Below are 13,160 nucleotides of genomic sequence, written 5' to 3' on the forward strand. Positions count from 1 at the left end.
ATATTCTCTAGAGGACATATCAGAGAACTTGAAAAAAGAGAATTGTCTACAAATCTGGTATCGTTAACATTTTACAATTTCAATATTCTACCATTGATTTAAAGGTAATGTTACGGAAGTTAATGCTCCATCAAGTCTTTTATTATTTTTAAATAAAGCTGAATTTGACCAATTTTTCGTTTCTGATGTTCAGTATAGAACGCTAAAGTATGATTCATGAAGTCTCGCATGAATCCGAAATTAAGTTAAAATTTTGGGGAAAATATCGTTACGGAAGTTAATTCCCAGCAATAAAAGTTAAAACTATCGGTAATAGTTAAAATCAAAGTTTGTTTTAGGATATTGAAAGTATGAAGCATTTCTTTAATGCACAAACTTTCCTGAATTACCGTTACGGAAGTTAACTTCTTAAGAATTGGAATTGAGGATGATCATCAATTTGAATAAGTGATATCACCTAGATTCAATAGATGATATCTATGGGAAGCCATAGGGGACCCCCATGTCATGTTCTATATATTTCATTGTAAATCAATCCTGGCCAGTCAGGATGGTAATCATGACCATGTCAAGATTTCAAACATGACCAAGCCATGATTTTCATCATCTTAACCAAGTCAGGATTGATAACATGACCAACCTATCTTGGCCAAGTCAAGATTTATAACATGGCCATGCTATCTTCACATGGCCAAGTCAGGATTGATAGATATCGCCCATTTGAAAAGATGCTATCTTCTATTCTACGAAAAATAGACCAACGAATTCAGGGTATCAAACATGAAAAAAAAAATTGTTTAGAATAGCAAAATGAACATCATAATATTCTCTAGAGGACATATCAGAGAACTTGAAAAAAGAGAATTGTCTACAAATCTGGTATCGTTAACATTTTACAATTTCAATATTCTACCATTGATTTAAAGGTAATGTTACGGAAGTTAATGCTCCATCAAGTCTTTTATTATTTTTAAATAAAGCTGAATTTGACCAATTTTTCGTTTCTGATGTTCAGTATAGAACGCTAAAGTATGATTCATGAAGTCTCGCATGAATCCGAAATTAAGTTAAAATTTTGGGGAAAATATCGTTACGGAAGTTAATTCCCAGCAATAAAAGTTAAAACTATCGGTAATAGTTAAAATCAAAGTTTGTTTTAGGATAATGAAAGTATGAAGCATTTCTTTAATGCACAAACTTTCCTGAATTACCGTTACGGAAGTTAACTTCTTAAGAATTGGAATTGAGGATGATCATCAATTTGAATAAGTGATATCACCTATTCAATAGATGATATCTATGGAAAGCCATAGGGGACCCCCATGTCATGTTCTATATATTTCATTGTAAATCAATCCTGGCCAGTCAGGATGGTAATCATGACCATGTCAAGATTTCAAACATGACCAAGCCATGATTTTCATCATCTTAACCAAGTCAGGATTGATAACATGACCAACCTATCTTGGCCAAGTCAAGATTTATAACATGGCCATGCTATCTTCACATGGCCAAGTCAGGATTGATAGATATCGCCCATTTGAAAAGATGCTATCTTCTATTCGAAATGAATGGAGAATATCACCCATTCAAACACCTTTGCTAAATGTAAAAGGAATTCTGGGAACCAGGGTCTTTTTGTATAAAGACGCCATTTTTTGACCCCCATTTGACCCTTTTAGGACACCACTTATCATATTCCAAAAGATTAATTGAATTCTGCTTAAAATGTAGGAGTAGTTAGATTAAGAAGAAAGTGTGACAGACGGACGGGCGGACCAGGGTAACAACAATATACCCGAACTTTCTCTTTTTTAGAAAGTGCGGGTATAATAAACGTTCTTTCATTTTAAAGCAAATCTAGTTGAAATAAAAAGAAAAATGACAGAAAAATTCTTGATTAAAATCTATTTTTCATTTGAAAGAGAAAGATAGTGAAAAATGCGTTTTGATGGTTTGTAATAAATTTTTCTACATCAGCAACGGAATAAATCACAGACATTTATCCTTGCCGTCTTTCCAACCTTTTGCGCTGATCAAACAAAAATGACTGAGCATTGCTAGTATCAAAAGAGTTGATGAAATCTTGACCTATAAATTCAAGATTACAAAGAAAAGAAATTATCCAAGTAATTCTGTTTATATGAAGCAGGATTTGTTTTTCGTTTTTATATAGAACTTACGGCAATGACACACATTCAGTATTTCCTCTCGCGATTGGTGCCGCGAGATTTTGAATTGAAAACTATATCGTTCAAAGTTAACAGGTGTTTAGATTCATAAACTATATTTAACAACTCTTAACTATAGTTTACGAGTGTGAAGTATAGTTTAGGACGATAAACTATGATTGGCAAATGTGAATTATAGTTTATGAAATGTATGGAGATAACGAACAATATTCAAGCTCAAAAGTCCATTAAACAATACAAATTTTGGAGGAGCGCAAACACGGACCTCCAAAACATCAGAGGTGGGGTCAGGTGCCATGGAGAAGTGAGCATCCCCTGCCGACCGGTCACACCCGCTGTGTGCTCCTTGTCATGATCGGGAGATAACGGAAAAAAGCCGTCGACAATTCAGTGTGTAAATAATGGCCTAACAATAAGTATGAAAAACGTCAGTCAGCATTTTACTTAATGATATATTGTATTTGCTGACAAGGTCATTGTATAGATCATAGAACTTACGAAATGACGACTTTAAACGAGACTGCTGATATTCTTGTTTCATCAACTTGTTTGTCAATAACTTACCTCGTTTTAAAAATTGTTCATACGTAGAGTATGCTCTGGCGTATCGAATCAACTGAGAGATATAAACCCCGTATGCAGGTGATGAAGGTATATTGCTGCATAAGTAAGGGAAGTTGACGATTGAAAAGTTAAAGTCATCAAGTTTATCATAAAGGTATAATAAATGTTCTCATGTTCATTTACCTCTCATAACTATAATAGTATACGATCCATAAGTATAGTTTACGACTGTTAAATACAATTTATATGTATTAATGACAGTTAACTATAGTTTACGACCGAAATCTATGATTAAGGAATGTAAAACATAGTTTATTAGTCCGAAATATCTGACATTTTCCAGGCTTTTTTTCACGGTTTTGATATTTTACGTGCCAGAAAAACGTCAGAACCGGCGCCATTACGAAAACTGGAAATTCGCCGCCTCCAACTGGAGGCGGCATTCTCGGGTTGATTTTCGATACTTGCGAACCGAATTAAATACTGAATTCACAACTTATTAATAGTACAATGCCCTTTTGTATTCACCAACATCGGTTTTATGGGTTTGTTTATGAAATATACAATCTGGTGAAAACATTTTATCAGACGGTTCCAAGAGTTTTCTTTTCATTTCGTGCATTTTAAAATCTTGCAAGATCTGTATCAAAATGTGGAGTGATATTTTCTTTTCATCGACATTTGTGAGTACTAGAAGCATTGTACTACTGATTAATTGTAAGTTCGGCGTTTAATTCGTTTTAATCGCGCAGCATAAGTCACGCCAGGCGGTTTTCAGTTAAATAGATAAGGGAATTTTAATCATATGTGACCAGTAAACAATTATGTATATATAATTCTATTTTTGCAAAAATCTCCGAACTTAACAACTCTTAACTCTGGTTAACGAATGTAAATTATAGTTTACAAATGAGAATCTATATTTATCAGCAAAATATATTTGTTAACGTTTATTTACAGATAGATAAACTTAGATTAGAATTCGTAAACTACACTTTACAACCGTTAAATATAATTTTGCAGATGAAAACTACAGTTAACGAATCGTTAATTATAGTTTATAGTTCGTAAACTATAGTTTACAATCGAAAAACCTAGTTTATCAAATATTAAACTATGCTTATCTAATTTTTGTGAATTTGGCGTGCCATACATATTGCAATTGAACCATTTCAACATATTAAACTTGAGCTTCAATGTGCATCCATCTCCTGTGCACTGTGATGTCTTCAATCCGTTACTAACAGAAATCATTCCTTGGAATGTACTGCAGAATGAGTTATGACCGAATAACCCAATTCTGAGCGAAAAAGATAGCTAATTCAGGACAAAGGTTGATTCATATTTTTTAAAATTTTATTCAACACATCGAAGAGCACAAAATGAAGCAACCACCTCTGGTCTGGTAGTCAAACCCCTGCAAAAATAAATGATAAATAATTAAAACAAAAATTAAAGGGATCGTATAAAAACAAAAAGACTGAAACGACTTGAAATAATTACATGAGGTATTAGAAATTTACATAATAGTTGTGATAATGGTTTAGTCCATTTGATATAAGTATACTATGTTTCCTTATTTTACGGAAGTGAACGAAAGTACTAGCATATGGCCGCACCTGTCAGATGGACTTTCTAGATTATCTTGACAGCTTCTTAACCAGCAAGGGTTCCAGTAGTGTTGGTGGCGATCATTGCCAGACCAAACAGAGAGACTGAAAATAAAAAAAAAGGTTTATTATTAACCAAAATCTTTCAATTATTAGAGTTTACAATATCTAAATTATAAAAAGGAATGTTTACACACGTTTGCACTTTTGATAGCAGAGAATGGTAAATCACCTTATAACTCAATTTTAATTTTACATCATTTGCAAAGAAAAATTGATTAGAACACATTATTACGAAAAATTTGTGTTTTTCTGCTGAACACAAACTTACAAAGACTGAGGAGAGCTGAGGTCTGAAGGCCGTTAACAGACTTGTTGATAGTTCTGGCGGCCTGGGCACGGTTGTAGCGCTCGTATTGTCGGTAGTAGTTGTCGTAGTAATTGCTGCGAGCGGCAACATTTCCTACACCCCCGACCATGGAGGAGGGGTATCCCACACCGGTGCCGAGCATCATTGTGTTGCCATAGTAAGCGGACACCTGCGCAATGGCAATGGCAAGAAGACAAGTTGTGCCGATGAGGATAATTGCCTTGTTCATGGTTGTTGTGTTTGGAGACTGGACTGAGCAAGTGACGATGGTTCGATGGTTTACTCTGTTTTTATACCATTCTACCTTCCTATAGCAGACGACCGTGATGTAATTTGTACGTTACGCGAAAAAGGCGTAATGGTGTGAAGAAATGTCTGCTGCTTGCAGATGTCGTAATATACTGGTTTCATAGCTGTATACTTTGCTTGAAAAAGGGCATTCAGGATGTGTTCGTTTAATGCCGCTGGACATAAAATGGGAGCGTTATCACTTCCCGGATTATTATTTGTCAAACAAACTACCCAAGTTTTTTTCATCGGTTTATAATACAAGAAACGATCATTTTTATTTTTTATTAATACTGATTTAAAAAAGATTCTACGGGTTTTTGTGCTTTATGGAATCTGAACATTTTAAAGTGAGTGATAAAAACGTTTACGTTGTTATTTACAGTTTATGTAAATGAATTTTCTGCAATTGGACTTTGATACCTTTCATAAAAATCTGAATCAGAATATTTGATATGCAAATGAAATGCTCCAATCCAATTTTTATTTATTTATTTTCTTTAAAATATTTAATAAAATATATGTAGTTCCAGAGAATTTGCAACTTTTCTAATTAATTCTTGAAAATCGTGAAATATATGCTAAATATTACTATAAATAGATCGTTTTATCTTTTAGACATAAAAAAATGACCAACTATTTTTTCATAATTTTTGTAATTTATTATTCAGTTTTAAAACCTATTTCGACAAGAATAGCATGCTTTTTTATATGAATAAAATTGAACGAATTTTATTTAGTGTTAACTTAATTAAGGTACACCCGGCCCCCTTCAGGTGCCATCATATAGTATAGATAAAGGAATTAATAATTTTGGTAACAAATTGATAAATTTATGTCAAACTACAGGATTACGCATTGCTAATGGTAGAAAGGAAAAGGATTGTAAGGGCAATATTACTTTCTTCAATGCAAACGGTATGAGCACCATAGATTATTTACTGACAGACGTGAATAGATTAGATACTGTTTTTAATTTTCTGACAGGAAATTTTAATATCTTTTCTGATCATGCGCCACTTACTTTTGTCATAAAAACTATTTTTTTAAATACACGTGTCGTATACACTGAAAATATCCAAATATCAAACAGATCTAGGATTTTGTGTAAATCAGTCAAATGAAAAGAGGGTTCTAGCTGAACTTGAAGCTATTAGTACAGTAAGAGAAAATCAGGATGTATTTCTGTCGTATGTTCATAATTCATTTAATAAGTAGAGGAGGTAGATATTTGTGTGGAGAATTTCAGTAAGACATTGTGTGATATTATGACCCCCTTTTGTAAGGTCACTGACGGTCTGATACATACAGATAAGAAAATGAATAATGACAAACCCTGGTTTAATGATATCTGCAAGTCTAAATATCAAAATTACAAAGAAAGTCTACACAAATTTAATACAAATAAATCTACTGTTAATAGAAACGCACTTTGTGACAAGAAATGTGATAATAAAAAACCATAAAGAAATTTAAGCACATTTATGAACGATACCAATGAAATAACATGGAATATTTAAGAAAGTATAATCCAAGACAATTTTTCATGTTATTTCAGAGTAAGAAAAAAATAGGTAATGATATAACAGCAGATCAATTTTTTGAACATTTTTAGAGTGTCTTTGAGAACAAGAACGAATCCAACAATATTGATGACAGTGTTGAACAGCACTCAGCATCTTGCTATGAGGAATTAGATATACGTATATCTGAATTAGAAGCAGAGTAATGCAGATGATGGTGTAATTAATGAATTTCTTATTAAATGGAAAGAAATTATGATTCCTATTCTATGTAAACTATTTAACAATATTTTGATTCGGGTATGTATCCAGATAGTTGGTCAAAGGGGTGTACTGTACCAATTTTCAAAAAGGGCGAATTACATGACCCAAATAATTATAGAGGTATAACTTTGGTTAGTTGTTTAGCAAAACTGTTTACATGTGTTTTGAATAATAGATTGTTAGAATGGGACCAAAAATACAATATCATTACAGACGCTCAGTTTGGTTTTAAGCCCGGTGCAAGTACAATTGACGCTATACGTATTTATTCTACAAAGTTTAATTAGCAGGACATTGAGAAACAAAGAGATTATACTTTTGCTTTGTAGATTATTCAAAGGCTTTTGATTTAATTGACAGATCTAAGTTATGATTCAAGATACAAACAGAGGGTATACAAGGAAAAATGTTATGTATTATTAAGTCTCTATATAAGAATGTTAGAACCTGTATAAAACACCAAGGAATATTGACAGACATATTTTGTATTTTTGTCGGTGTTCTGCAAGGGGAAATATTATCGCCTGTATTATTTTCCACGTATCTGAATGATTTTGAACGACATTTTATTGAAAATAATTGTGCTTCAGTTGAACTTCAAATGATTAATTTGTTTCTGATTATGTACGCAGATGATACAGTCCTAATATCGGAATAAGTTGAAAGTTTACAAGAAATGTTAAACACTCTTTATAGCTATACAAAAGAATGGAATTTAACTGTAAATGTACAAAAAAAAACACAAAAATTGTAGTTTTTAGAAATGGAAAGTATGTAAAAGATGAAGAAAAATGGAAATATAATGGTAACAATGTGGAAGTTGTGAATCAGTTTAACTATTTAGGAATGTTATTTAACTATAATGGTAAATTCTTATCCACATAGAAACATTGTGCAACACAAGGTAACAAGGCAATGTTTATAATTTATAGTAAAATGAAAGATTTAAATTTCAATGTTGAGACTCAGATTAATGTGTTTGATACTTATGTTAAAAGTGTGTTATACTATGGAGCTGAAAAATGGGGGTTTCATAAAGGTCAAGATGTTGAAAGAGTGCATATTAATTTTTGTAAAAGAATACTTGGTGTAAGAAAAAATACTTGCAATAGTGCTGTTTATTATGAGTTAGGTAGAATACTACTAGATATATATAGAAAGCGCAGAATATTACAATATTGGTTAAAATTAAGAAAAAATAATAATTGTATATTGAGTGCATGTTATCAAGATATGATAGAAAATAAAGATCCCTGGATTATGAATATAAAATATGAAATGTACACTCTAGGTTTGGGTGACTTGTACCATAGTAATCGAAGGTAGTATTATATTACACATAACATACAAAAGAATGTGTGATGTTTTTAAACAAAAAGCTATATCTGATATATGTAGATCACCAAAATGCATGTTATATAAGCATTTAGTTGACTATTTTTGTTTGCAAGGTTATTTAAGAAAAATATTCATGTAAAATACAGAAAAGCAATTACATGTTTTAGACTTTCAGCACATAATTTAAAGGTAGAAACTGGAAGGTATGGCAACTTAATAAGGAGTAATAGGAAATGTGATTTATGTAATTTAAATGATATTGAAGATGAATTTCATTTTTTGTTCATTTGTCCAGTTTTTCATGATTTAAGAGACAAATTCATCAAACATTACTACTCCCGAAGACCAAGTGTCTTTAAACTAATACAACTATTTTGTAGTACAAATACCAAAGATGTAAATCAGTTAGGGAAATATATATATCATGCTAATAAATTACGATTAGGATGTTTAAAACAATTAGCTAAATAATAGAATGTATGTATCACAAGTTTGTAAGTGTATATCATGTCATTGTACTATGTATGTAATTGATAAATATATAATATTGTACTGTAATACTTATGGGATGTACGTCTCTTGGAATAAAGAACTGAAGAGGTTTACGCAAAATCTTTCATTGATTAAAGTTCGTGAACGATAGAAAAACTTCTGTTAACCAGTTTTATGTGTTTCTAACTTTCTAGTAATGCTGTTTACCAAGAAAAGTATGGAAAAAATATATAATTACTCTATTTACAAATCAGTTATCCGCAAGTGAGATACATGTAACTCAAAATATTTTTTACGGAACAATGTAGCAGAAGAAAAAAAAGAGAGAAAGATATAGTTTGAATATCAAGATTTCAAAATGCACAAAATTAATTTGTTATATACATGCATCCAAGTCCAGGAAATACACAGAAATACACAGAATGCCTCGGCGTTGCGTAATAATATATAGGATTGTATACCGTCCAACCTCTACCGTAGAATAGGTAATTAATTAAAAGGGTGCTGTCATCTTTCTTTCCTCGATTTCGTTGCTTAAGCCAATGCTTTTCTATTGTTGCATTTTATGTTTGATTTGTCGATGAATGTAGAATTTATTAGAAGTTAGTGGCTGAATAACTTAAATAGCATGGAAACTTCGGTAAAATACACTTGAACGGTCTTTTTGATACTCATTTTCCCAAAAGTTTCATGATAAATAAAGCTTCTATAAATCTTTTTTGGTCCCTAGTATTATTTAACTTTAAAAAAACCCCAAACATTTTAGTCAAAAAATTCTTTATTAGAAGTATTCAAAAAATAGAAAAACAATCAAGCAAATAAACAAGTGATACATGTATTCTTTATACAGTATTAATTCTGGGGTTTGGCAATGGATATAGCTGTGAATTTAAGCAAATGTTTTGCATACAACATTCATATTAATTAAGTGACAATATTATTTATATCAGATTTCAGATTTTTGATGGCAAACCTTCAAAAGATTACTTGATTATAAAGCTTACCATGGGACACCATATTAAAAAATAATGACCCAAAGATAGTTTTACAAATGATAAAATGGGTTTATAGAGTTGACCGAGATTAAAATATATAACTAACGAAGTTAATCTATATTTAACATCTTTTGAAATAACATTTGCAAATTTTTATAAACTACGTAATTGATAAGGTAAGTAAATTATTGTAAAGACAATTACAATGGAGATTTCTGAATTTGTCACTTTTCAATCATTCAATTATAATCTACAATAGATGTATATTATATACAGAAATAAGATGTATATTATGTTTGAATGGTTATATTTAACGAAATAAGGTCAGAAGAAGAATTATGTGCGTTACGCCCTTTTTTCTTTTTCAAAAAAATCTGTTGTTGCAAAAAGTGCATCATTATTGTAGCCATATTTGCTACCCGAATCTTAAAACTATTAAGACATAAAATGAACTTTTACATTATCAGAACCAAGTTGATCAAAGTAATCCTGGATTATTCTTGATCCCAAATTCTGAGATCATATGTTTTATGTAACCGAAAACGTAATTACAGTCACGAGAAAATTTGACGTAACTGCAGGTGGACAGATGCTCCGTTTTCATTGGTTCATTTCCTGGTCATTTTACTTGATCAGAAGGACATTACGTGACCTACCCCGAGGGTGACTGATGGATATATTTTGGGTTCCACAAATGAGTTCATTTAGTTTAGGTTGCCCACACGTACATGATCACAGTGAAGTGTTCTACATTAAACAACTCTTATGTCTTTGTAGCCAAGATTTTTGGGTATATGCAAATATACCCAAATATATACTGACCTAGGTTAAGTACATGGTAATATTTGTGGTTTCTGATGTAAAAACGGACGCATCCATTCGTATCTAAAAAGCATATGTGACGCTTTTTATAATGAAATGCTCAGATATGTAACAGTTATTATTATTATTTTTTTTAAAATCACTTGCTTTTTTACCTATTTCAAAGATATTTTAATAATTTATTTTGAAGATATTTTTAAGAGGAATTACTTCAAATACGTCTCTGAGTATTAAAATTTGAATGATGATTAAGTGTAACAAGCTCTAAGCATATCATAAGACAGTTGTTTCATCTATCACGCTGAGCATTTCAGTCTCGAAATTATTTGATTTTACATTGTGGGTGCACTATTATCTCTATAACTTCCTCATGCATGCAGAAAAGGAATAAGCCTCCTTCCAAACCGCGGAGAGAAAGGTCAAACGCAATTCATATAAAGCCATTCTACAACAGTTTATCACTGTCGCACTTGGATTTAATAACAGTCTTAAAATGTTTCTGTTTATGTCATGAGTTTGTGAAACGTGTCATACAAATTTTTAACAACAGTTTAACTGTAGATAGCATCATTTTAAAAAGTTGTACAGGAATGGTAAAAATCCTTCTGTCATCCAAACGTGTAATATATCTGCTTGTTTATTATAGCGATACATGGTAAATAGTTAAATAATTAATCTTCTTACAATATTTCACCGTTTGAATATTGCTGTCTTGTGAATTCATCACTCTGCATTTAAAATTAAAAAGATAATCGGGTAGAGTATTGAAAAATTCAATTGTAAAAACAGATCGCATTTTTTATTGGACACAAATTACAATAAAATATTTCATTAATATAAACAAGAAAATAAGAAATAAATGAAAGTGACCTTCACTTTATTGGAAGAAACATATTGTTAACATCACGCAGTTACTTTGGTCGCCCATCCCTGAAATCAAAAAGAACGATTTAGTATGCTATATTGCTATAATAAACTTAACATTCCATAAAAATTGCATCTGGAGACAACAACATGTTGACATCGATGAAGAAAGAAATGCATTTTTAAATAACTTACCTTATAATAAAATTAGATTCGACAAATCAAATAAATGTCTTAACCAGCAACAGCTCCAGTGGAGTTAGTAGCCAGCAAACTCAACGCCACGGTGAAGGCTTAAAGAAGATTGGAAAGAACATGATTTTGTTTTTCCGATTAAGAATTAACCTTAATTACTTTATTTTACATTTAATTTGTATTCTAAACAAAACAAGATGGGAAGTCAAATATTTAAGGGTAGGAAAGGAATGAAAATAAATCCGAAAACAAGCAAATTTGGGTACAGACATGTATTTTATTTATGCACAGATCAATCGTGTATCTTAAGATTTTTCCACTGGTTTAACATTATATTAAAATCTAAGACTTACCAAGGTTTAGCAAGCCTCCTAATCTAGTGTCGTAAGTTGCTTGTCTGATGGCCTGAACAGTCCTCAAAAGATTCTGTGCTTCATTGGCTTGTGTATACTGTTGATTAATGGCGAGGGCATACAGATATCCGTCTTGCTGAGAGAAGGATGAGGACTGAGCGGCATTGGCTATTGGCCTGTACATATTGTACATTGGGCGAGCCTGAGGTCTAATCACCATAACTCTTGACCCCTTATGCTGGCACTAGAATTTGAAAAAAAAAATCAATTGTCGCAAACAATTTTGGCTTTTCCTTTTATTGTGTGAACCATTTTCATCTCAAACAAACGCGTTTTAGAGAAATAATGATTAAAAATGTAACATTTATCAACTTGTTTTCATGTGGCGTAGTTTAAACTTTGCAAATCAAAAATTCTGTACACAAGAAAATTTCCCGATATCATGAAAAAATTATTAAAATTGAAATGATTTGAATTAATTATCACAGAAAATAATGAAAGAAAAGAAAAAAATGACCCAGAATTAAAAGATGCCTTACATGGACAACGACAAAGACCGCCAACAGGGTCCCAACGATGAATAAAATTGGTTTATTCATTGTGCTGGCGAATCCCCCCTTCGGTTGGTGCTAACAAATTGGAGATTGATGAACTATTGCTATGGTAGTTTAAATACCGCCAAAAATCACGTGATTTCCGTTTTCGTTGGCTTACGAACGTTTCAGGAGAGTGGCTTTGTAACTACGGGATAACAGGGACACGAAAGATAGATGAGATCTATGAATATTCTGCGATATTATTAAATAACGAGCGGTAAATGCGTAGGGTCTCTCTCGCTATTTTGTACTAGCTTGTCTCTGTTGTACGAGAAGCAAAATATCCCGTGTGAAAATTACGTAGTACATTTCTGTCCGACGACTTTGGACTAGGAAACGTTGTCTCTAGAGCAAAACATTTGCAAGTAATTATTGCACTAGTTAAAAAAAAGAAAAAAGAAAAGTTATGGAACAGGGTACTTTTATGATAATATCCCCTCACTTTTCATTTTGAAAATTCTTTCACTATTAATTTGGTTTGGAAAGCCTCCATCTTTTTGTCGAAAAGGGAGAGGAAGCCCCGCCCACGAAATAGGATGTTCTTTTTTATTTTGCTTGTTGCTTCCATTCTCTGATCGCATAATAGGAGATATATCGATATTTCATTACAAATAATGACATACACGCATCTAGAGTGGGAACAGGGTTTAGATCTTAAACGCTTCTCTTTTCACCCCAATTTCATAATACAAAA

The 13,160-nt window shown here is 31.8% G+C and overlaps 2 protein-coding genes across 2 annotated transcripts; both read right to left on the reverse strand.

The window, feature by feature from the left end:
- Positions 1–4,122: 4,122 nt before the first annotated feature.
- LOC133190122 (uncharacterized) lies at positions 4,123–5,146 on the reverse strand. Its single transcript, XM_061325597.1, has 3 exons — positions 4,698–5,146; positions 4,376–4,471; positions 4,123–4,173 (listed from the first exon to the last, which is right to left on the reverse strand). Exons 1-2 carry the CDS (start codon positions 4,963–4,965, stop codon positions 4,413–4,415), a joined length of 327 nt encoding a protein of 108 aa, XP_061181581.1. The 5' UTR covers positions 4,966–5,146; the 3' UTR covers positions 4,123–4,173; positions 4,376–4,412.
- A 6,213-nt stretch (positions 5,147–11,359) lies between these two features.
- LOC133190123 (uncharacterized) lies at positions 11,360–12,469 on the reverse strand. The gene is made up of 4 exons (XM_061325598.1): positions 12,410–12,469; positions 11,871–12,114; positions 11,518–11,615; positions 11,360–11,388 (listed from the first exon to the last, which is right to left on the reverse strand). The coding sequence occupies exons 1-3, from the start codon at positions 12,467–12,469 to the stop codon at positions 11,557–11,559; spliced, it is 363 nt and encodes a 120-aa protein (XP_061181582.1). The 3' UTR covers positions 11,360–11,388; positions 11,518–11,556.
- Positions 12,470–13,160: the final 691 nt, after the last annotated feature.

The sequence above is a fragment of the Saccostrea echinata genome, unplaced genomic scaffold (assembly GCF_033153115.1).
Source record: "Saccostrea echinata isolate AGI-Se365-2 ecotype Australia unplaced genomic scaffold, CSIRO_AGI_Sech_v1 ptg000020l, whole genome shotgun sequence".
In the NCBI taxonomy this organism is placed as follows: domain Eukaryota; kingdom Metazoa; phylum Mollusca; class Bivalvia; order Ostreida; family Ostreidae; genus Saccostrea; species Saccostrea echinata.